At 29.7% G+C, this 22,663-nt stretch overlaps 1 protein-coding gene across 2 annotated transcripts in view; it reads right to left on the reverse strand.

The window, feature by feature from the left end:
* Window positions 1–11,375: 11,375 nt before the first annotated feature.
* LOC726655 (carcinoembryonic antigen-related cell adhesion molecule 1-like) overlaps window positions 11,376–22,663 on the reverse strand; it is a 114,055-nt gene continuing 102,767 nt past the window's right edge. The window contains exons 3-4 of one of the 2 annotated variants that reach the window (XM_026441157.1): window positions 13,406–13,574; window positions 11,376–12,380 (exon numbers count right to left, since the gene is read on the reverse strand). In XM_026441157.1, coding sequence (XP_026296942.1) covers window positions 12,292–12,380; window positions 13,406–13,574 — 258 coding nt within the window. In that variant the 3' untranslated portion in view covers window positions 11,376–12,291. Of the gene's footprint in view, window positions 12,384–13,405; window positions 13,575–22,663 lie in introns of both variants that reach the window. The other variant, XM_006557531.3, reaches the window with a different exon arrangement.

Genomic DNA, 22,663 nt, shown 5'->3' on the forward strand with positions numbered 1-22,663 from the left:
CCGCTTTTCATTAAAAAATTTTATTCGAAGGATCAAAATATGAAATCGAAAAAAATAATAATTGTATTTTTATATTTGTTTCTTAATGAATGATCCTCGATACACGATTAAATCAGTGAGATTAATAATAATATTTATTAAAATTAGAAAAAAATTCAAACTGCTGTAATTTTGAAATTGATTAATTTTCAATTAGCCAATAAACGATTGTTAGAAGCACGAAACCTTGTCCTTTAAAACACTTTTTATTTCCAATTTCTAAGATATTGTTGTACAAAAGAAATTACAATTTTCAATTATCTTTGTCTCTTATGTATCTTCTTGTTCATGCCTTGTCTCGCTGATCTATGACAAATTCCAGATAAGAGACAAACGTAATTTCTGGAAAAAGGGTAGCAGTATTTACAGGAAAAAAATAGATTAGCGACCCAGGTTACTGGGTCGCAGCCCATTCATAATTTCTGTATTGTCTTAACACTATAGACATTTTGAATTTTCCACTCTCTCTCTCAACTGAGAAAAAGAAACTTTTTAATGACATTTTTTTTCCCTCCATTTTCTCAAAATTGTTAGTTCTTTTCTTATTACTTTATACACATAATTTCCAAGTTAACTTTCGTTCACTTTGCGTGATTGTAAATATTTTGCATAATTTAACGCACGTGTTTTGCATAACATGTCATTTTTGCATAATATATCGCATATTAATTGAATATTCAAGCACGTGTTTTAACATTATAATCTGTCATAAATATAAATATAACATTTCTTCTATTTTCGAGAATAAAAAGATTTACAGATTTATCACCGAATTAAGAAAAAGAAAATACTCTCTATTTTCATTGATATCCAATATTTCTTACTTCTTCCTTTCCCATTATTATACATATTTAAGAAAATAATTTCTAATTACTTCCTTCCATCTTTAACGCGTCTATTGAACGAAGTGTATTATCTAAGGTATACAAAAAAATACAACTCTCATCTTTAATATCATTCTCCGGATTTCACATAAATTTATCAAAATCTCTCTATACATTCTTATCCTCGATAGCCTGATTTCGTTCCCTGATTTCGCGCTTGTTTCTTTTTTCAAACGAGCGGAAGAGTTCAACAACACTTCGGTGCACAGCGAACACGATTATGAAAAGAATTACATTGGCCATTGATTACGTACATCATCTCTCTCATTATAATCCATTTTAAATTGTTTCGAATTTTCGTATACAGTCGTTCGCGTTACCGCTGCGTCAGAAACGCTTTCTTTCGTTTCGTGAACGATTTGTTTAGCTCGCACGTTTATCAAATACAGGATACAAGTTTTCAAGTACAAAAATGTTAATAACGAGTAAGGTAAAAGCATAGTAGAGCATAGGATATCGTTCACGAGGATTGGACGTTTGAATTCGATTTGGAGGACGGGCCTCGCCATTGTATTGTAAATTCACAGAAATGAAACAGGCTAATCGACGCTCGGCTTCGTAAACTCGATACGGCTATGTTTGAAGACGAATCTCTTTTCTCTATTCGATCCACGATACGCCAACCTTATAAAAAAACGGTAGATGTAGATTTCTCTTGGCGGATGTCGAGGTGAATACCTAATCCAGCTTGCAACGACACATTTGGCACACCCTTATTTATCCTATTGGAATTGCAAAATGTATAGGAAAAAGCACACCATCATAAGGATGATAAATGCGTTTCTGAGTTAGGTATAATTTATCCCTTTTCAACTCGATTGTCTTTCGTCTCTTTCTTTTGTTTTTTATATATATAAAGCTTCTTTTGATTCACATTATTGCGAGATTATTACAGGGATTATAAGTGTGGTATTATAAGGAGGAAGAAGTATATTATATGATAAAATTTTTGAAACGATCGAGAGGTAAGTAGTTGAAATAAGTTTATGATCAGACATTTAAAATGCTTCCGTTGTTAGAGCATATTTTGTGGATTTTTATATTTAAATATAAATAATTTGTAAAAGTATTTCATTCGAAAAATGATAAATAATTTAACACAGTATTAAATAATGAAAGCGTTTCTCTTTGAATTTCTTAACAATATTCTCCAATTCAACATTTTTCGTAAATTTTCGGGGGAAATTTCATCGTGTATTATATTATGCAAACGACAGCTCCAATTTAGTTACTTTTGTTACGAGAATCGAAGCTGCAAATTGTAATCAAGTCAGTTCACAAATAGCCGTCCATTTAAAACAAATATATGCATCAAAAGTATGAAAATTAGATTGCTTTACTGAAAATTTTCACATCGAATTTTCTCTTTCTTAATTGCTTCCATTTTGTTTACGGTTCTTTTCACAACTGACTTTTTTTTATTATTCCGTGTATTTCGTAAAATAAATCATATCACTTTAATGTTAAATAAAATGTGTTTAAAACAGAGATGTTAATCTATCGATTGCAGTTTTTATCTGGAAGAGAAGAATGAAAAATCGATGATCACAGATAAATAGATCTATTTTCGATGAAAATATACAATCATCTATAACAAAATTTATATTTTTTTATAGATGAGAGTCATAGTTCAAAAATTGTGCATATTTTAATCGATTTTGAATGATAAGAATTTTTGTCAAAAAAAAAAAGAAAAAATTTTATTATACGCGTATTCTATTATGGAACAGATGTAATTATTCGAAATTACAAATTTGAAATTAATTGCCAATTAATACGAAATGAAATTGCATACATCCATCGGAATTAAGGCATTATCGATATGAAGCGTGGCATCATCTGATACATATCGTTCTTTATGTCAGATACAACGTAACAAGATTAAATCTGTAATTATTAGTTACCGCTTATAATGAAAGTGACAATTTAATACCCGTTTTACGATGACGGTGTACTGTTACGCTGTCATTTATGATTTCATCATGGAATATGATCTTTTTACGCTACGAATTATATTTCGTAACAACCTGTCTCGTTGTTTATAACATTTCTTTGTTACATTTTGCATATTAATATTCTTTATGGAAATTTGATTGTAAAATTAACGATTGAAAAACGATCTGACATATAATGTCATGATTTGTCTAACGTAAATAATTTCTTGAAAAACAATAGAATATTATAAAATTATTATAAAATAGATATCATGCTTAATGTAAGTCTCTTACAGATTTTTAAGATTCGTCAACATTATTCGTGATTATTTTTCAGATTTTAACAAAAGATAAATATGTAGTATACGCTATATATATATTATATGCATATTTTTTTTAACGATGACTTCATTTCTCGACGATCTAAATGAATGTAGATGTAGATATGATCGTTAAGCAAGACGAGTGATATCTTTCTTTCCATGGACGTCTTCTTCTCATTTTTTTTTTCTTTTTCCTTCACCTTTACCTACGCTTTCTTTGTACGTTGTAAAACATTTTTCGAATCTTTTTGATTTTCAGTTCACTTTTAATCTGGGTCGCTTACTCGTCGTTTTAATTTTCTGAAAAATTAGAAAAAAATAAAAAAGAAAAATACAAGAAAGGGAAGAAAGGAAATAATGGAAGAAAAATGGGAAAATAAACGGATAAAAGAACGAAATATTTCAATATGGAATGAAAATATTTTACAACATGGTTCGAATCATCAAAAAAATTGTTCTTCACAGTGATCTATTCGTTTCAATTTATAGGAAATGAATTCTAATGCGCGAAGAATTAAAATAATATTTTAATATTTTACCTTCTATATTTTATAATGATTTCCTTAATTATATTTTTCGAGGAGCCATCTCGAAAAAGAATTGATTACATTAATTAATCAATTTAAAAATTTTGATTTCTCTTTATTTCGACCAATAAATAGAAACAAAAAATCGAAAAAAATTCGATTATAGAATTTTTAATCTTCTATTCATCTTTATTTCCTGCTTTCTTCTTGTTTTTTTTTTTTTGGTTTTTAAGAGATCTGAAAAATTATTATTCAAATGTTCAAAATTTTACGAGGGTTAAAATCTACCTCTAATAAATATTATATTTCACGAACTATAATTACTCGATAATTATTATTGAATATACATTGAGGAAACAAAAAAAAAAAAAGGAAAAAACAAAAGAATATCATCAACTACTAACACGAGAGACAGAAATGGCGTCGTTCTTTTATCCTCAACCCTCGTAAATAATGTATCCAGTTAATATCACGTTAATGAGAGACGGTCAATAAAGTCGGTCTCCGTCACATTATCTTATTTATCCACCTGTCCTTTCGTATTTTTTTTCCTTTTCTCCTTTCTTTCTCTCCTGCTTTTTCATCCAGGTTTTTCCCTCGGTATTTATTCGTCGGTAGGAATAAATGTTATTCTTTTTTTTTCTTTTTTTTTTTTTAGAGTTTACAGGCACGACCATGGAAACAACAATACCCGCCGCTTTCAATATAATCTACACCTGCTGCCGCATCCCGTGCAACCTAGAGATTATACGAAACTTTAAATGCGTTCGTGTGATACAGAGATTTATCGTGATCGTGGTGTGATACTATTTCCTTTTTTTTTGGTATCCGGGGATGATTAAAACGTTGGTATTCATAATTCAAACTTGGGGGGGGGGGGAAGGAGGGAAATTCTATGAATTTTTATTACGACGCTCGTGAATCGAGGCATAATATCTCGTACTGACCGTTGTTAAATGAAGAAACCAGAGATGCATCGCTCTTTGCACGTCTTGAATCTCTTTTCATGGCCACACGTTTTCATTTTCTTTCTTCAAAGTTTCTTTTTCTCTGTATGTATATATTAGGATGTCTGTATGTACAGGGTGTCTCGAAAATGCGAACGAATTTTGGTTTTTAAATTATTAACAAGAAACAGTGGCTCGACGTATTCGAGGTGTGTTGTTTTTATTAATAACCTGTCAAGAAACGAAAGGAAAATGTTGAAGTCTTCACATTTTGAAACATCCTATATATACGTATCCCTTAAAGTCGTCAAGGAATACTAACAGACAAATGTTTTCCATCGTATCTTTGGCTAAAATAAATCTAAATTAGGGCGAGTTTTGAAACAACGAAGAGATGAGGAACGAGGGAACGAACGTTTATGATAGATATTCGCGATATAAAACGATATATATTTCTCCTGTTTCGAATCGTTTCATTTCTCTATCATTCGTTTATTTCTTTCCATTCTGTTACAAAGAGAAAGAATTCTTATTATAGTTATTTTGTTCTTCTAATTGATGTGAAAATATGAAAGTTATGTTTTATTTTTTACAACATTTTTCGAAACATGTTTATTGGAAAAAAATATTACTGAATGATATAATTGTTTATTAATTTATGCCAAGTTGATGATGAAAAAAAATTATATCTAGCGCAATGAGACGAAAATAATGCCTCCTTATCGTAACGTAATATTTTATAATGGGACTGGAGCTTTTGTATATTGTGCCACGTTGCACTTTATCTCGTCGTCCTTTTAACCATCGTAACAAAGATACAATTTTGTGGGACGTAAATTTTCATAGTCATAAATTATCTCTAAACGCGGTTAACAAGTACCAAGAGGTAACGAGTTTATCCAAAAGTGAGGTACGACTGCATCGGGTGGAATGGAATAGTGAATTATGGTCATTTAACATTTAGTAATTTCATAAATCTTATTCTGTAGCTGGATATTAATTAGCGATGGAATTAATTCGTGATAGAATGAACCGCGATATCAATTTAAAATATCGTTAACACGTGAAAACAAATTAAATTTTAATTTTACAATCCTTTTGTATTTTCATCTTTATTGCATCAACTTACATGTCAATAATTATAAAATCTTCGATTTTTACAACAATTACTTGGAATTATGATAAAATGATCAACGTGATATCGTAGTTTAAAAAAATTTTTTTTAAAAAGATTATTGCAATTGAAAAAATATTTAAGATATCAAGATATAAAAAGACACGTATATCGAAGCGTTAATCTAATCTAACTTTGCCACATTAACACAATTATAATTCGATCTAAAAAAAATCCAGAATTCCATTCTACGCTTCAAATTAAGGAAAAAAAAAAAAAAGAGCCAAAGCCTAAGATAAATTTAAGATTAATTTAAGCCTAAGATACAAAGAATATTGCATGCATTCAAACAAAACTTTGCTATACTATAACGTATAATGATATATTAATTTCAAACATAAAAACATAAAAAAATTAATTCATTTTCCGTTCCAATTCCATATCAAGTTAAGAAAAAGAAAATCGAAAAATTTAAATTCAAAGATACGGCCATGATATAAACTACACTCACGTTAGCATGCGTCGAAGCACTAACCTAACCCCGTTACATTAACGCAACGATGAATGATCGATATTTCTCAAACTTCAAAAATTCAAAAAAACCGTTCATATGAAAGATAAAGGAAGAGAAAAATCAACCAAATTTAATTCAAGGTATAAAATTCACGTTGCATGCATCATCCAAAAATTTCTACGTAAATGAAAAAACCAACAACAAATTTCGCATCGAAATCGAAGCACGCTAAACTTAACTTCTCTGCACGACTCTGATCGAGCAAAGGAGCGATTCGGTCAGCGAATTAATTTAATTCGCCCGTAATTCGAGAGTTTCTCGAGAGGAGAATATGCTCGCACACGTGTACATTCACGCGCGAATTTCCGTGGCAGTCGTGCACGGTATGCAACGCAGACGCCTCCACTCGAGGGCCGAGGGTGGAGAACCTCGGCGTGAACATTATGCGGTGCACCTCGCGTTTAGCTTGATAAATGGCGACGGAGCAGGGGTGAATGCAGGCGTTGTTGCACGTCGCCGCTCCTCTTCCTCCTCTATTTCTCTCTCTTTCCCTCTGTCGCGTTACTCTTTTTTCCCTCCTACCTTCCCTCTGAGGGATCGTCTTGATTTCTTCGTCGTTCCAGCATGGAAAGAGGTCCTGTTTTCGACAATCGTGTTAACCAATCGGTATTATTTGGTTAAAATGGAATATTGGAAACGGTAATTGTGTATTTTCCTCGAGTTATGGTTACGAGATTATACTCACACGACTGGGGAGGGAGCGTTTTTTTACGTGTAATCGGGGTTGTTGTGGGAAAAGTTTTTTAATCACGTTTGCCCGATAGTAGATATTACTCCTGTTAGCCAGGATTAAAGCATTTGCTTTGGTTCCTGTTCATTTGTTATTCATAGCTTTCTTGATCCCCCTCCCTCCTTCGTATCTTGTTTTTCTTAAGTTTTTTTTTTATTAATCGTATATCTATTTATTGGATATTACGTAGATTCGAATTCTTGACCAAATTTCGAATAATTAGTAATCTTTAGAAGTGTTAATTTGATCAATTAAATTTTGTTTCGAGATTATAATCTTAAATTTATGTATTAAAAAGATCGTATCAAGAAAATTTAAATTTTCGTAAAGTATAAATTTCGTAGAAAACCGACTAACCGTTCCCCTCGGTTTTGACGATAAAAAGAATCGATCATTTTATCGAGGCTTCTTCACCTATTAAACCGTCATTAAATTTAATGTATTCGCTTAAAGAGATATTTGCATCCAATTTATTATTCCACCCTCATGTTACAAACGATCTCCACGGGCGTACTAAAGGAACGTTATCCCAATTTATTTTGCATTTTTATGAAATTTACGGTTAATCGTTCGTTTCTGCCATTGCAATAAGAAAGAGATTGCTAAATATCGATACAAAGCCCGCAGTGTATAAATGTAAAAGTGTATTCGAGATTTTATTATCGGCTCGGATTCTGTATATGCGATTGTTGCTACACATTATTCCTTATTTTCTGCAACAATAATAATGTTAAAACAATTAAAACGTGTAAAATGTGTTTTCAATCTTTATTTAGGAATGCAACTGAAAGTTCAATTTTAAAAATTTTCATATAATAAAATTGTGCTAGTAGTAAAATTTTTAATAACTTTATTGTTGCAGTAAATGAGTGATTGAATTTGATTGTTTATCATTGATGATAATGATGATTATGATCAAATTTTAACATGTATGTATATCTTTAAACAGCAATGGAAGATTAAAATCATTGATTTAACGTGGAAGAAATCTCTTAAATTTCTCAAATATTTATTAATATTTAATGTTGTTCCATATTATTGTTGATATGTGTGGATAAAAAGTCTTGTAATCTTTTTAAAAATGATGATATTATAGAAATATAATTGCAACAATAGCTACATTGTATATTCTATATCAATATTTCCTTTCAAATATTGTTTATTACTGTTGGCAGTGAATTTATAAGTATATTGTAGAATATATATAGTTACAAAAATTTAATCTTTTTGAATTTTTATTCTTAAAAAATTGTTTTTATTTTATAGAGTATAATGAATTATATAATTCTCTTTTTGTTTCTTTTAAGAAAATGAAATCAACGTTCAAAATTTTTATCTTTTCATTGTTTTTAATATAATTTTATGATAAAGCAAAATTTTAATGCTCAATCTATCTATTGTAAAAAATAGAAATTGTTTCTAAAATTAAAATTAAAAAAAATATTAAAACTTTTGGAAATTAATTTCATTTTCTCAAAAAAATTTTCTGTTCCACAAAGAGATGCTTCATACGTAATCCATTATGCTCTCTATATATATACACAAATTTTTAAAAACAGAATTTCCTTGGAATATAAAATATAAATATCTCTGTCATCGATTGTAAATTTATTAGGATTTAAAAATTATTAAAAAACAGATTTTTATGATCGTATTTATTTTTATTTACACGAAAAAAATGATCAATCGTTTACCTCGATTAAAGCGTTACACATTTCAGAAGCCAAAAAAAAAAAAAAAAAAGTTGTTTTAATTCGATATCGATATTTAATTTGAAACAAATTTTGTTTTCATTTTTTAACAAAAAGTTTAATTTTTACATAAAATTTAAAAATTTTCACTTTTGTTTCGACAAAATTGTTGTTGTTTTCGAAAATGAATTCCGTTTATTTAAAATTGAATAAAAATCCATGGTTAGTTAAACATTTCATCAGTTGTCATCGACAAAATTTTTCGATAATAAATTTTTCACCATGCATGCGAAGATTTAAACAAATTTTTTATTATTAGAAACTACATCCCATGAATGGCGTGAATTATGACGGATGCTATTATACCGAATTCTATTTCGAAGTAGAACTTTTGCCAGCCGATGATGAATAGCCTCGTGAAAAGAGCAAATTACGAAAGTTAATTCGACCGCGTTGCATCCTGTTCGCTTTGCCAATCGATTAGACAAATAGTTCACAGTACTTTTTAAATGCCTCTTATATCTTCCATCGATTCCATTTCATTTCCTTTCCACCTTTTATCTCCTTGATTGCTTTTTTCTTTCCTCCCTTTTCCTTTTCAATTTTTAAAAAATATTTATTATTTTTCATTTCATGATAAACAACTTTCGCGACATAATCAACGATTTTTTTCTTTTTTTTTTTTCAACTAGGAACGAGAAAAATTCGCTTTTTCATTTTTCGATCAGTTTGTAATTCGTTATTTCTAGATGCGCGTTGTAATCGAATTTTAAAATTTTAAAATAAATTATTTGGAAACCATCGTTGGGATTGATTATAAAAAATGAAAAAAAAAAGAAAAAAAAAAAGAAAAAGATAGAGGAAAAAAGTAATCGCGATATCGATCCGCGTTTTATATATTCACGAGGAGAATAAAATTTCGTACTCTCGTTTAAAGTTTCATGAATATTCCGCATTATATTTGATATTCTACACAATACCTCAAATTTATTCTGGTGAAATTATTACGACATAAATTACAACATTTCGAGAACTTCCACTAAATGACGGTATTAAAAAAAATAATACAAAAAAAAAATAATAATAAAAAAAAAAGAGGAACTCATATCAGTTCAATAAATTTACAAAATTACACATTCTCTTTCGTGAATACCGGTTAAAATAATTCATCCATCACCATTGCATTTAATTAACGAGATAATATTTCGATATTGTATTTAAAGATATATGGCAAAGCCATAATATAAAAAAATAAAATTATAATTTTATCCAAATACCAAAGTAATGGAAAAAATGCGAAATAAAATTATTTCGTATATGAAAGAAACAAAAAATTTCAAAAATTATAAAATAATCGATATGAAATAAACTATCACTTGATAAATAATTATTAAATAAATTATTGTTTATTTCGAGGGAGCGTGGCAGCCACGTTTCGTGTAATAAGAAAACGAAAAACAATTTCATTTACACGTGTTTAATTCCATCCTATATACACCGTTCATCGATTTCTGTGAAATAACAGTTCGCTATATCGTGGAACTTTGCTCGTATCGGTAATCAAAGTAAATACTATGATCGGAGTGGTGATAAGTGACAAATTAATTGTTTCGGCCGCAGTCGAGTTTCGTTCAGCTTGCGTTCAGCCCATGAAATTCATTCATTACGATTAACCCCTTGAGCAATTTTATATAAATATATATGTATATATTCGTACATATTGATTGAAATTATTGCACAGGAATGATGAATATATTATTTTATTCAACGCATATATTAAAGTACAGTGTCTATATCTTAATATAAATAATATTAACAACGATATAAATATACATCTTTCTATGAACAATGAAAATAAGATTTAAAATTTGAAATCGATATTAGGCACGTAATATACTCCTATGTATAAATATCGAAACGAAATATTTATAAAAAATTACAAAAGCGATGAGAATTGTTATAATTCGCAATAGTATTAAAAAATAGGAGTGAAAAATTAATCGCAAAGTGTATATATCTTTATGTATTAAAAAAAGTTGTATTTCAAATTAAAATAATTAATTTTATGATAATTATGTATTCTTTGTATCATTTCAATTTTATAATTATTTTTCTCAAAACATATAGAAAATGGTTCGTTAACGAAAAGTTGTTCCGAAAAATCCCTTTGAACGATTATCTTTCTTAATTAATTCGGATAATGGAGATTCTATTATAATATAATACAATAAAGGGATAAAATAATATAATGTAATAGGATGATAACATTGATAACATGATAATAATTATATGATATAATAACAGTGATGAAATATTCGTGGAATGCGATCTCGTAATGTTCGAGGGGTCAATCGTATATATACCGATATTTCTCTATGTACACGTGTGAGTCATTCCTGTTTCGTAATTTAGTACCTCTTACGTGTGGCCAGATGAAAGCAACCGAGCGAGAAAGAGGATGTAAAATAGACGAAGGAAAAACGATCATGTTGGCAAGAAACGAATGAAAAAGCGGGATAGATGTATCCGTTAGAAAAAACGTTGTGTGTGAGAAGTCGATTCTTACGTGACTAGAATTCTTATCTCGACAGAGATCCTCTTATTTCTTCTTCTTTTTCTCTAATTTTTTTCATTATTCGAGAGATATGTCATGGAACTCCATCGAAAAGTGCGTGCGTCGATGTGACGAGGATCAGAGTTCCGGAAGTAAGAGTGTGGTCCGCGAATTCGGCCGAATGGTGGCCTGATTTCGCTGCTGCGTATCGAACGCTCGTTCCTTTATCCATCATCGAGTCTTTCAACAATCGCCAATTGGCCAACGAGAATGAATCGACGATAATACACGATAAAATTTTTACCCTATCGATCCTCATTTTCTCTTTCTCGCTCGTTTTTGCCGCCTTACTTCTTTCGTACACATCCTGTCAGCCTGTGGGTGAATAATTGCGGAGGAAAGGCGATCCTTTGTACTCTGATCTTGGCCTTTGTCCCGATGCTTCTTCCCTTCTCCGTTCTTCTCTCTTCCATTCTCCTTTCTCCTCTCGATTTCCCGCAACCGCATCGAGCTCGATCGTTTCTCTATTCGCTGTTATTCTCGCGATTATATTCATTCGTGATTACTATCAGTCACTTTGCTTTTTTTTTTTTACATTATATCGAAACGTGTCTCCTCGTCGCAGTTCTTTTCACGCGTTCGCGACATTTTCTTACATAATCGTGTAACATTTTCACAGGTTACGTTACACGATGTGATTTTCGATTAGTTCGTTTCGAGTTAAATTTCGATCGACGCATACACTATTTTTTTTTTTTTTATTTGTCCACGCTATTATTATCGATGTACCGGCATCTTTGTGGTCTTTTGCGTGTTCGCTACGAGTCACTGCACCACCATACGATTGCACGTATACACGTCTACGTCGAAGGCGTATTCCCCGAAAAGATTTGAAACCGGTGAAAGTTCTCTTCTCGTTCACCGTTTCTCAGCACGAAGGGGGAAGGAAGAGCGGCGTTTTCACGGAACGTTAGTTAGTAAAGTAGCAGACACAGGCAGAGGAGGAGGGAGTAGAGCCTTGGTTGCTTGGCTTGACCGCCATGCTGCATTGCCGCGGGATACTCTCCTGAAACAGAGGACAACACTTAAATTTTCTGAAAGCACCGGTTGTGTTTGCAAAGGTAACAAGTCATGACTATTAGAGATGCGCGGGATCGTAGCATGCCTCGAGATTTTAAACTTTGGGATATATTAGGTTGGAAGATATTTTGAAACAAAGATAAATTGATAATTATTGAAGAATGGCGATTATTTTTTTTGCTTCTTTTTAAAAAATACCTATCAAAATTGGATATTGGGTAGTAAATTCGTAGATTAAACGATTTTTTATAAAAATATAAAAATAATACTATGGATATCAATTTTTTTTTTAATTTTAATAGTCATTCATGACTATTCAAAATTTTAAAATTGATCGACATTTTATTTTTGTAAAAATTTAATAACATAATTTCAAGGCAACTCTATAAACATTATCCAAGTAGTTAAATATTGCAAAATAGAAAATAAATTTTGTAATGCAATCGATACATCAATAATTGATCAAAAAATTAAATAATTTTTAAAAAAGACATCTTGCTTATTTCTTATCCGAGATACATAAGACATGCCTTGAATTACAATTACATGAGAATATATTTCAATTTTGTCTAAAGCTAATATCTTCTATTTATATACTGAATCATTTCAATGGATCACATCGAGGCGTACAAACATAGACTTCGAATCGTATTTACATAGAAATTCATCATAATACATATAAAAGGAATCCATTAATTAAACGCGTGTGTCGAATCTTTCTCCTTTTCTCTCTTCAACTTTCTTTTCCCCGGTTTGACGTTCGTCCATTTAAAATTAATATTCAAGAGTCTCGTCTGGTCCACGTTCCTTTCTTATTAATTCCCTCGATATAGAAGAAGAAGAAAAAGAAGAAGAAAAAAGATTCCATTCCTTTCGAGCAAACAGGAACGTTTATTAATTTCCTTCCACTTGGAGAAATCGATCCGCTAATGAAACAGCTTCCCCTGGCCACCGCCACTTCGTTTAACAACGAACCGGAAACTATTTAATTAAGTCGAAGTCACTCACCATTCAATACGTGAACGGTGATTGATTTTGGTTGAGCGTTGCTTGGATTACAAGTGTATCGGCCAGAATCCGATGGTTTCGCCTCCTGCACGAGCAGGAAACTCCTGGTGATGTCTCCTTTCTCCGTGACCACGGATACACCGCCTCTGGTCGGGTCGTAGGTGATTATCTGTGACAAAGATCGGAAAAGGAAGCTTTGAGTCAGAGAGATCAACACGGAATCGGTTGAATCGTATTCTGGAAAACGAAAGGAGAGAGAAAAAAGAAAGAACGGCGACCTACGTGGCAACTTCCTCCCTTTTATTCGACGCTTGAAAGTTGGAATTGTTAGTCGAGGAACGTGGGAGATAAGCTTTCTGGGAACGTATCGAGACATCGTGAGCTATTGAAAGAACATTTACGGAGGCGGGGGAAAATTTTTTCTCTCCCGCGCGATTTATTTCTACATTTCCTATCGAAACTTCTTAATCGAGAAGGGATAAGTAAAGTTTAAACAGGGAACTGTCGCTATTTTCCAATTGAAGGAAACTCGAGGCTTTATGAGAATAGCGTTGAATTTATATTTGTTCAGCTTCTTCTTCTTGTCTTGTTTGCTTCTTGCATGAAAAGCAGGATTATCTTCCAATGATTTACGATATGTGTATACATACTTTTTGGAATATTTTGATTTATTTCCTTGATAAATAGAGAGGATTGAAACATTCTTGTTTACCGATCAATCTGTTATATATCAATTTCAGGATTTCAATAAAACTTTAATTATATAGTATCGTTGAATTACATTTTACTGTAAAATAAAATTGATAAAATAAACACGTTTATTTGCATACCAAAACCGTGATTGAGATTGGTTTTTCTTCATAATATAGATAGTAATTTTGGATAAAATTCTAAAATGATCGAATTTTAATGAGAAACTTTCTGTTCTATACATTGAATTCTATTTATGAAGTTATAAAAAATCGTCAAATGATTAAATCGATCTTTGTATTTAAAATATTTAAAATCTTTTATTATTCCTATGATAAATCACAAATATTGACCTCTTTATATTAAGACTTTTAAATTCTAATTTAATTAAGTCCATTAAAATGTTTCCATATTTTTATTCGAAGCACGCCCAAAATATACAGAAAATGCTTTTACAAATTTGATAAGATTTAATTTTTTAAAAATTAACTAATCTAATTTTTATTGGATTGTAAATGGGATATCTTAAGAGTTTGGAATAATATCTGGATAGATACATTATTATTAATAAAGTTTGTACAAATGACTTTCAATCAAAAATATTTTTTAATAATATCTCAGAAACCAATAATTAAAAATTTTAGATCCACTTTTTCATTTAAATTTTGAAGATCACAATTATGATTTCTTTCTGACAATCTCGATTCATCGTCATTTTTTAAATTTCTATTGTTATAGTTTTGTTCTGATCGTTATGTTTCCGCTTAGATTTCTACGTTTTTCTGCGCACATTCAGAGATTCAGAAAGACAAACACAAATGCTCAAACGTGCTCTGTAAATGTTCTGTTTATCCTGCGCCTGTTCCATTTTGGCGTTCCTCGCTAGTGTCTCTTTAACAGAGAGAGTCGACGAGTTTGCTGGCGAGAGAGCCGAAAGCGATGTCATCAGATCCGAGACGAATTTCTAAATTAATAATCTACTGCAGCTTCGATGCACTTTTTTTACATGTCATCTCGAAGATAGAAAGAACATCTTTTCGTGAAATTCTCTTCTCAGATTTCCATTTTCCCTGGGAATAAATGTATGTACAATTCGTGACAAAAAGATTGATTTTTCATTCTTCTTCGAGAGAAATATTTTCGTACTTATCGTGTTCGTATAAAGTGCTGTTTATTCTTTTTTTTAATGATATAGAAATATTTTGTATTTTTATCTTCCTCTAATAGGATGAAAATGTTTTTACGCAGAGTATTTTTCAATTATCAATATATATTTTTTTAATCTTTTAATCTTTATTCGTGTATTTTAAAAATGAAAAAATGAAATTTCAATAAAAAAAAATAGTGTAGAAAGGAATTCTGTGATAATAAATTAAATCTAATTTTACAGGGGATTAGTATTTTATTATACATTTGAAAAAAAAATATTTTCTTTGAAAAGATAAAAGATATTTAATAAATGTAAAAAAAATTTTGATATTTTTTTTTATCTCCTGAATCTAACGTGATAGACAATTTTTATCAGGATTCACATTCACCACACGAAAACGCCATTCCATTCTCAAAACAATAAAATTTCGATGATATGTTTCATCGAATTTATTTTATAGTTTTGTCATAATCATTTTTCATACCAGCAATTCAAATTTGCAGAAAAAAAAATGTATCCCTGCGATTGATTTTCTTTTATATTATTAAAGAAAGAAGAGTTTGCATAAATATAAAATATATTCAAATATATCATTCAAGAAATATTGGAAATCATAAATCTTGTAGTTTTGTCAAAAAGTGTACGAATGAGTTAATGCATGGAATGTAAAAAATGAATGTAGAAAATTATTAAAGTTCTAAAACAGAATGAGAAATGTTCATTATTAAATATTGAAGGCTCATGATGCTTTCGTTTGAAGATTAAATTAATTTTAAAATTATTAAAATATATTAAAGTTGTTAAAAGAAATTAAAAATTGAGAAATTTAAATAGAGATACGAGAAATTTGATTAAATGTTTTAATCTGAAATGCTTTTAACTCATTTTTCTCATTATTTCTATATTCTTTAATATTATTACTACACTATATTAATAAATAAAAATACTTCAAATACTAGAAAATATTTTTTTCTCACAATTCCAGTTTGTTCCATTTTATTACTATTAAAAATAAGAATATTTAAAATTAATTAGAAGAATTAAAATAATGTCAATCTAATGATAGAAAATAAAACTCTTCTATAATTTCATATTATTTTAAGTTAATTGATACGAGTTATTTGAACATACTAGTTACAAATCAAAAATAAATCCAATATTGAAACAGAAGAATTTATTCTTTTATAAAATATTAATTTACAAGTATAAATATAAATTTCTCAAATGTGCCAATGTGTTTCTCAATCTTCCATACAATAATCAATACATCAATAAGAAAAATAATTAATTTATAATTTAAATCACGATTCCAAATAATATTTTATTTCTTAACAATGATTCAATTCCCCTCGAGAAATACATAATCGTGCAAATCACAAGCATAACTGAATCCCTTTTTCCTGTTTCGAATTTGAGAACAGGGCGCTACCTGGATTGTTCAAAATATGATTAATCGGACGCAAAAGTTGTAATCCACGAGCTCGATAAGCCGAGCTCTCTCTTCCTGCTATTCTGTTATCTAGTCCACGATATAACGCAGAATAATATGAGAAACTTTCACTGGAAAGTGCATGGTTAATCCGAGTCTCGTGCACGAAGGGTTAATAACGGACGCACATCTCTTCGTTCCTGTTCAACTATGACCCAGCATATACACGCGACAGAACTTTTGAAATTTCCACTCGGATTAATATCGCGCGAAAATTCTTCGTATCGATTATTTTCAATCATTATGATTATATTAATCGTTTGATCATTGTTATAATTTCATTGAACGATTTAATTTTTTTTGACAATATATAATATAAATATAAGTATAAATGAAATATAGATTCAAATAAATGTATGAATATATAATATAATAATTTAATTATATAATATAATTAAATGTATGAATATATAATATACATATTGAATATAATAAATTGTTATAGTTATAAAATTTTCAGTCCTTTAGATAGAGGACTATAATGTATACTAGCACCCTTTTAAAAATGTTTAATAATCCTCTTAGCGACAAGATAAGTTATATATATTAACGACACGGTTAAGCAGTTAATTAGAAGGGTCCCCTTTCGTGGTGGGTTAAAATATAGCTATAAAATTCACTTACCAATTTTTTGCACAATGGGAGATCCTATACTCCAATTACATCCCTTAAAATAAGAAGCTCTCGCCTTTCGTGTTTTCCTTCGTTTTCTTTATTTTCTTTAGAGATTACTTTAAATCATCTTAAATTTTACTTTACTCTTTACAAATTATTGCAAATTACTTGATTGTTTTCTTGATTTAGTTTCTATATAATAGTTCTGTACAATAGTTTCAATATAAATTTTTAAAATCAGATTTTTTTTGATTGTATAAAAATACAAAATCATCATTCTAGTACCTGAAAATACTTTTTCTATTAGTTTAAATATAAGAGTCTCTGTAATTTTCGAAATATACAAAAAATGGATATAAATTTTATTTTCTGATGTAGCCTTAGAATAATAATGAATAAAAAAACTTACAAATTTTATTTTGCAATAATTGTACATATAAATTATTTTTTAATAGATATGTAGAAAATACATCTCTATAATTTACCTTTAAAATCTTCGAAAACCTTTAATTATATAATTTATTAAATTTTTAATAACTATCAGACAGTGTCTCAATCAAAAACACAAATACTACAATTATTATAATATAATTAATCTTTTTTTAATTCTTTAAAAATCATAAAGTCAACAATTGCTATATTTTAATTGTCATAATATTTAAAGTATTATCATTGTCAAAATTATCAAATTAATAATTTTATTTTATCTTATATTTATATCCTTTATATACATAAATCACAAGAATTCAAACAATGTCTCCTTTCTCAACAACGCGTGGAATGTTCCTTACTTTTAAATATCTATATTCAACATTTTCCCTTTCCACCATCAAGAAATAACAATGATTCTAATTCAGTATTTATCAAGAATAATAAAATAAAATAAATAGAAATTAAAAAAAAGAGAATTCTTCGTATCTCTTCTATTCTCGAAACGAAAAAATAAAAATAACGCCGAAAGTTGAAAGGAACGAATCACGATTTTTGTACCTTTCTTTACCAAAAAAGGTCGGATGATCAAGACTTTTGAGATCTTTGAGACTCGATGTCGGAACGAATGCAGTTCAACGAACTAGATAATTTCACCGCATCGTGGAGCTCGTAATTTGAAGAAGTTTTAACCGAGAAGAGACTGTCGCCCTCGGAAAAGAGGAAATGGAAATGCTGGGAAACGAGAGAGAGAGAGAGAGAGAGAGAGTCTCGTCAGCCTCATTACGCGTTCATAGGGAGAAATCGGTGTCCCATGGGAATCTTCGGGGTGAAACTCGATGGAACATCTTGGACTCGATGGTCCATCGGAATCGTTTCTATCCAGTAGCACGTTACTACTTTTGTCTTATCAGTCTTTTCGCGTCTCGATAACAACTCCCTTGTTCCTCCACGATTCCCCCTCTCTGTTCCTCCCAATCTATATATATATTCTTCCCTCGAATTTTACGTCCCTTCTTCTCCTCGATCCGATCTTAATTCATCTACTTCATTTAAATCGATAGCCTTTTAGCTTTGATTGAATCCTTCAGGATCATTCACGACGATTCACTTTATTACGTGAAATCGTTTTAGACTAGTTGGAGATTGTATCATTCCAGTTATAGTGATCGATATTATGCATGGAATATAAAATTATTCTGCACAGTTTCTATATTTTCTTATATTTTTTTTTATCTTATTTTGTGATGCTATGATTAGATGAAGTGTTTGTATTAAATTCATTTAAGTTTCTATTTATTTATATATTTGATTGTTAAAGTTTATTTCATTGTAACATCTTTTTTCACTTGGTTTTTAATGCTAATAAAAATTCTTATACATTAGTTTTGCATTGTTTCAAAATATATGGTAAAATATATGCATTACTTTGTGATACTTTAATTATATACAGATAGGAATCTATTGAAATTTTATAGGATTATAAATTATAAATTATATTTAAACTATATATAAAAATAAATTAAAAGAGGAATCATCAAGGAAGAAAAATTTATGATAATCCATGCTTTTGTTTTCATAAATAGTATAATTGAATGAAATATATTACGAGGACGCAAAAACATTGGAGTAAGAGTCTAAATATATCACTAGATGTCATAAACAGAAGAATTATCTATCTACCACGAGTAGCTTTTAGATTCACCACAGAAAGCTTGTGATATATTCGCTGTAAACGTATAAATGACAAAAACAAACTGGCCACGTCACGGCCAGCATTCCCCATAAACTCGTCTCATTTTCTACGAAATATATTTTTCAATTCGAGATATCCTTGTTTCGTCGTCCAATTATTTCCTTATTCCGTTGAATTCGAACGGAGATAGCCAGCCATGATTGTTTTTTATTTTCCGATTGCTCGCCTTTGATCAATTCATTTGAAAGAATACAATGAATGAAAATACAATTTTTCTTTGAAAACTTTGTATCTTTATAACGTTGTTTATGAATTTCTTATTATTAGATTGCGAATTTTCATATGAATATATATCTTAAATGTTAAAGTATACAGGAATTTATAAGTTTAAGGAGTAATTTTTAAATTAAGATATGTTTCTGAGACTTTTTTTAAACTATTGTAATTTAAAAATCGATTAAACTTTGTTAAAATATTCTTTTTAACTTTATTAATACCTTAATAATAAGAATATTAAAATAGGAAATCATTATAAATCAAAAATAGTGATTTCCAACTTTAATGAATAAATGATTGGAATTATAGAATTTTATTTTTAACTTTTATTATCTTTATTTTTACCACTTGTTTGGTCCTCTCACTTACGCTTAATCTATGATTTATCTTACTAAGATCCAAGTAAATGATAGACCGGATCCCTTGAGAAATATACGCATTTCCAGGAAAGAATTTAGGTCAGTGGTGAATGTAGGTCAATGGGCTCATCGCGACCCCATTTAAAATATTATTCATAATCTCTGCACTGTCTTAAGCATTTTGAATCCTTATATCTGGGCAATCAATTGAGATGTGAAACAGAAAGAAACTTCAATAGCATGATTTTGTCCTATTTTCTGAATTTTAATAACATATTAATGTATTTTTCATTTATTATAGTTGAATATTTTGATTATGTTTTATATTATTATTATACTGGTCCTCTGAAATATTTTAAAAATAAAAATCATATCATTTGAAATTGAAATGTTAAAATCAAATAAAATATAAATGACATTGTGATGTGATATTTTTGTGCTTTAAAAAAAAACATTATCTAACATCTCTTTTTTCAATACTTATAACTTTTTATATTATCTCATGAAATTATTTTTCAAATAGTTCAACTATTGTTTCTTAGTTTCACTATACAGAGTGATCTAATAACTTTATTCATTTTCAATATTTTTTTACTTGTAACAATATATATATATATATATATATATATATAAAAATTTAGATACTCAATTTTATTTGATACGAGGAGAAGTATAATACGATATTTTTTCATACGAATTGATAACATTTCAAAATTCTCCATATTTTTTTTATCGAGATTTTTTTTTTTTTTACGTCTATATAACAGATTACATTCGAGACCGTCTCTGTTATAAAACCACAATCAATTTTCTGTTCCAATATTAATTTACAACTCGATGCCGTTTGAATTTTTTGTGATTTTTTTTTTCGTAGTTGAAGTAGCTATTGTCGCGCTATTTGTACGCGCGAACATGTGTACGTGTATCATGATTTGTCGGAGTATTTTTTTTTTTCAAGAGTGAAGTTCGCATTACGTCGCGAGCGGGAACAAAGGCGATGAAATGTGTCCACCTTTATTTGTCACGGTCGATGGCGGGGAACAGTGCGTTTTTTCGTGTCAAGTCACGCATGAAGGTAACGCGAGCATTCGACCTCCTCCTCCTCCTCCTCCTCCCCCTCGAGGACCGAGTTTCGAGCTTTTTGTAGATATCCGAGCCTGAAATTGTATCCGACAGGTAAACAGTTGTAAATAAAACGAGACCGGTGGTACCGTTCCGCAGAGGGAGACTATTTTCGTTCGTGTTGGCGCGTGTGAGGTGCAAATAAAGGTTGCTTTGAAAGTGTATGCTGTCGCAGAACAAACATTTCTTCTTCCCTTTCTTCCCTTTTTTTTCTTTCTTTCTTTCTTTCTTTTTCATTCTCTAGTGTTGTGTAAATAAGTGTTGACGGAGTGGAGAAGGAAAAAGGAAGCAGCGAGAGGAAGGAAGACAAGTTGCTACACTTGTCGACGTTCTTTCCACGCATGCTCGAGCAGAACTTCACATCACATCACGGGCGTCACATCGTGTGCTCATCCGCAAAAAAAAAATAAAAAATAAAAATAGGTAAAGAGGTTAGTTTTCGTTAAAATTTTGTACCGGGTTGTGTTACATATGTATAATGGCGCTTATAAATATTTACATCGTTCGTATAATCTTGAAACAAGTGTCGGTATATTTTTAAATGCAAATAAGGCTTGCTTTAAGAAGATCCGAAAAAAAGTTTCCAGCTCGACGGAAAAAGTTACAAGTCGAAATCGAAGAGAGTATAGAACTTCTATCTAGATATAAGTTTTTCAATGTTCCTTGCATTGGAATGGAATTTAAAACGATTAATAAAAATCGATTACAATGAAAGTTTGTATTGTTATGCATGAATCGTTTGTACTCGTGATTGGCGGAATTTTTTTTTGATGTTTGTTAAAACGATCTTGTTTGTGGAACACGTTTCACGATTTTACAAGAGGACAAGTTGACTCTGATAAAATTTTAATCAAATTTATACTGGAAATAATTCTTGAAGGAATGTATTTTTTTTTTTATCAAAGAGGAATGGTAATCGAAGTGTAAGAATAAATTTTTCTTTAATTGAAATTTTTATGGAATTCAAAGATGCTAAAGATTAAAATAAAATTATATCCATTATTATGAGGATTACAAATCCATGGGATGCGCTTTTATTTCTTTCATTGTAATGCTATAGGAATCGATTTGGCAAGGTCTTTACCTTTTTGGCAATCTTCCACTATCACCACGTAAAGAAGATTTTGATATTGTATCTCGTTTAACCATTCCTTAATAGGATTTCTTTCAGGTAAACCGATTGGAACGATCAAATCAATCACATTTAAGATAATAAAAGTTAAGCTCGAGCTATAAATTTTGTTTTATTATTGACTATATTTATTTAAAAATGAAATAACAAGTTAAAAATTGTATAATGTTCTTCGATCAATTTTTTCCTTTTTTCTTTTTTTTTATAAAATAAAATTATACGTACAAGGAATTTAACTTTGAAATATATAGAGAAATATTTGAATTTATTTTTCTTTCGATCAAAATGAAAGTTCAATAA

This window comes from Apis mellifera, linkage group LG6, assembly GCF_003254395.2.
Source record: "Apis mellifera strain DH4 linkage group LG6, Amel_HAv3.1, whole genome shotgun sequence".
In the NCBI taxonomy this organism is placed as follows: domain Eukaryota; kingdom Metazoa; phylum Arthropoda; class Insecta; order Hymenoptera; family Apidae; genus Apis; species Apis mellifera.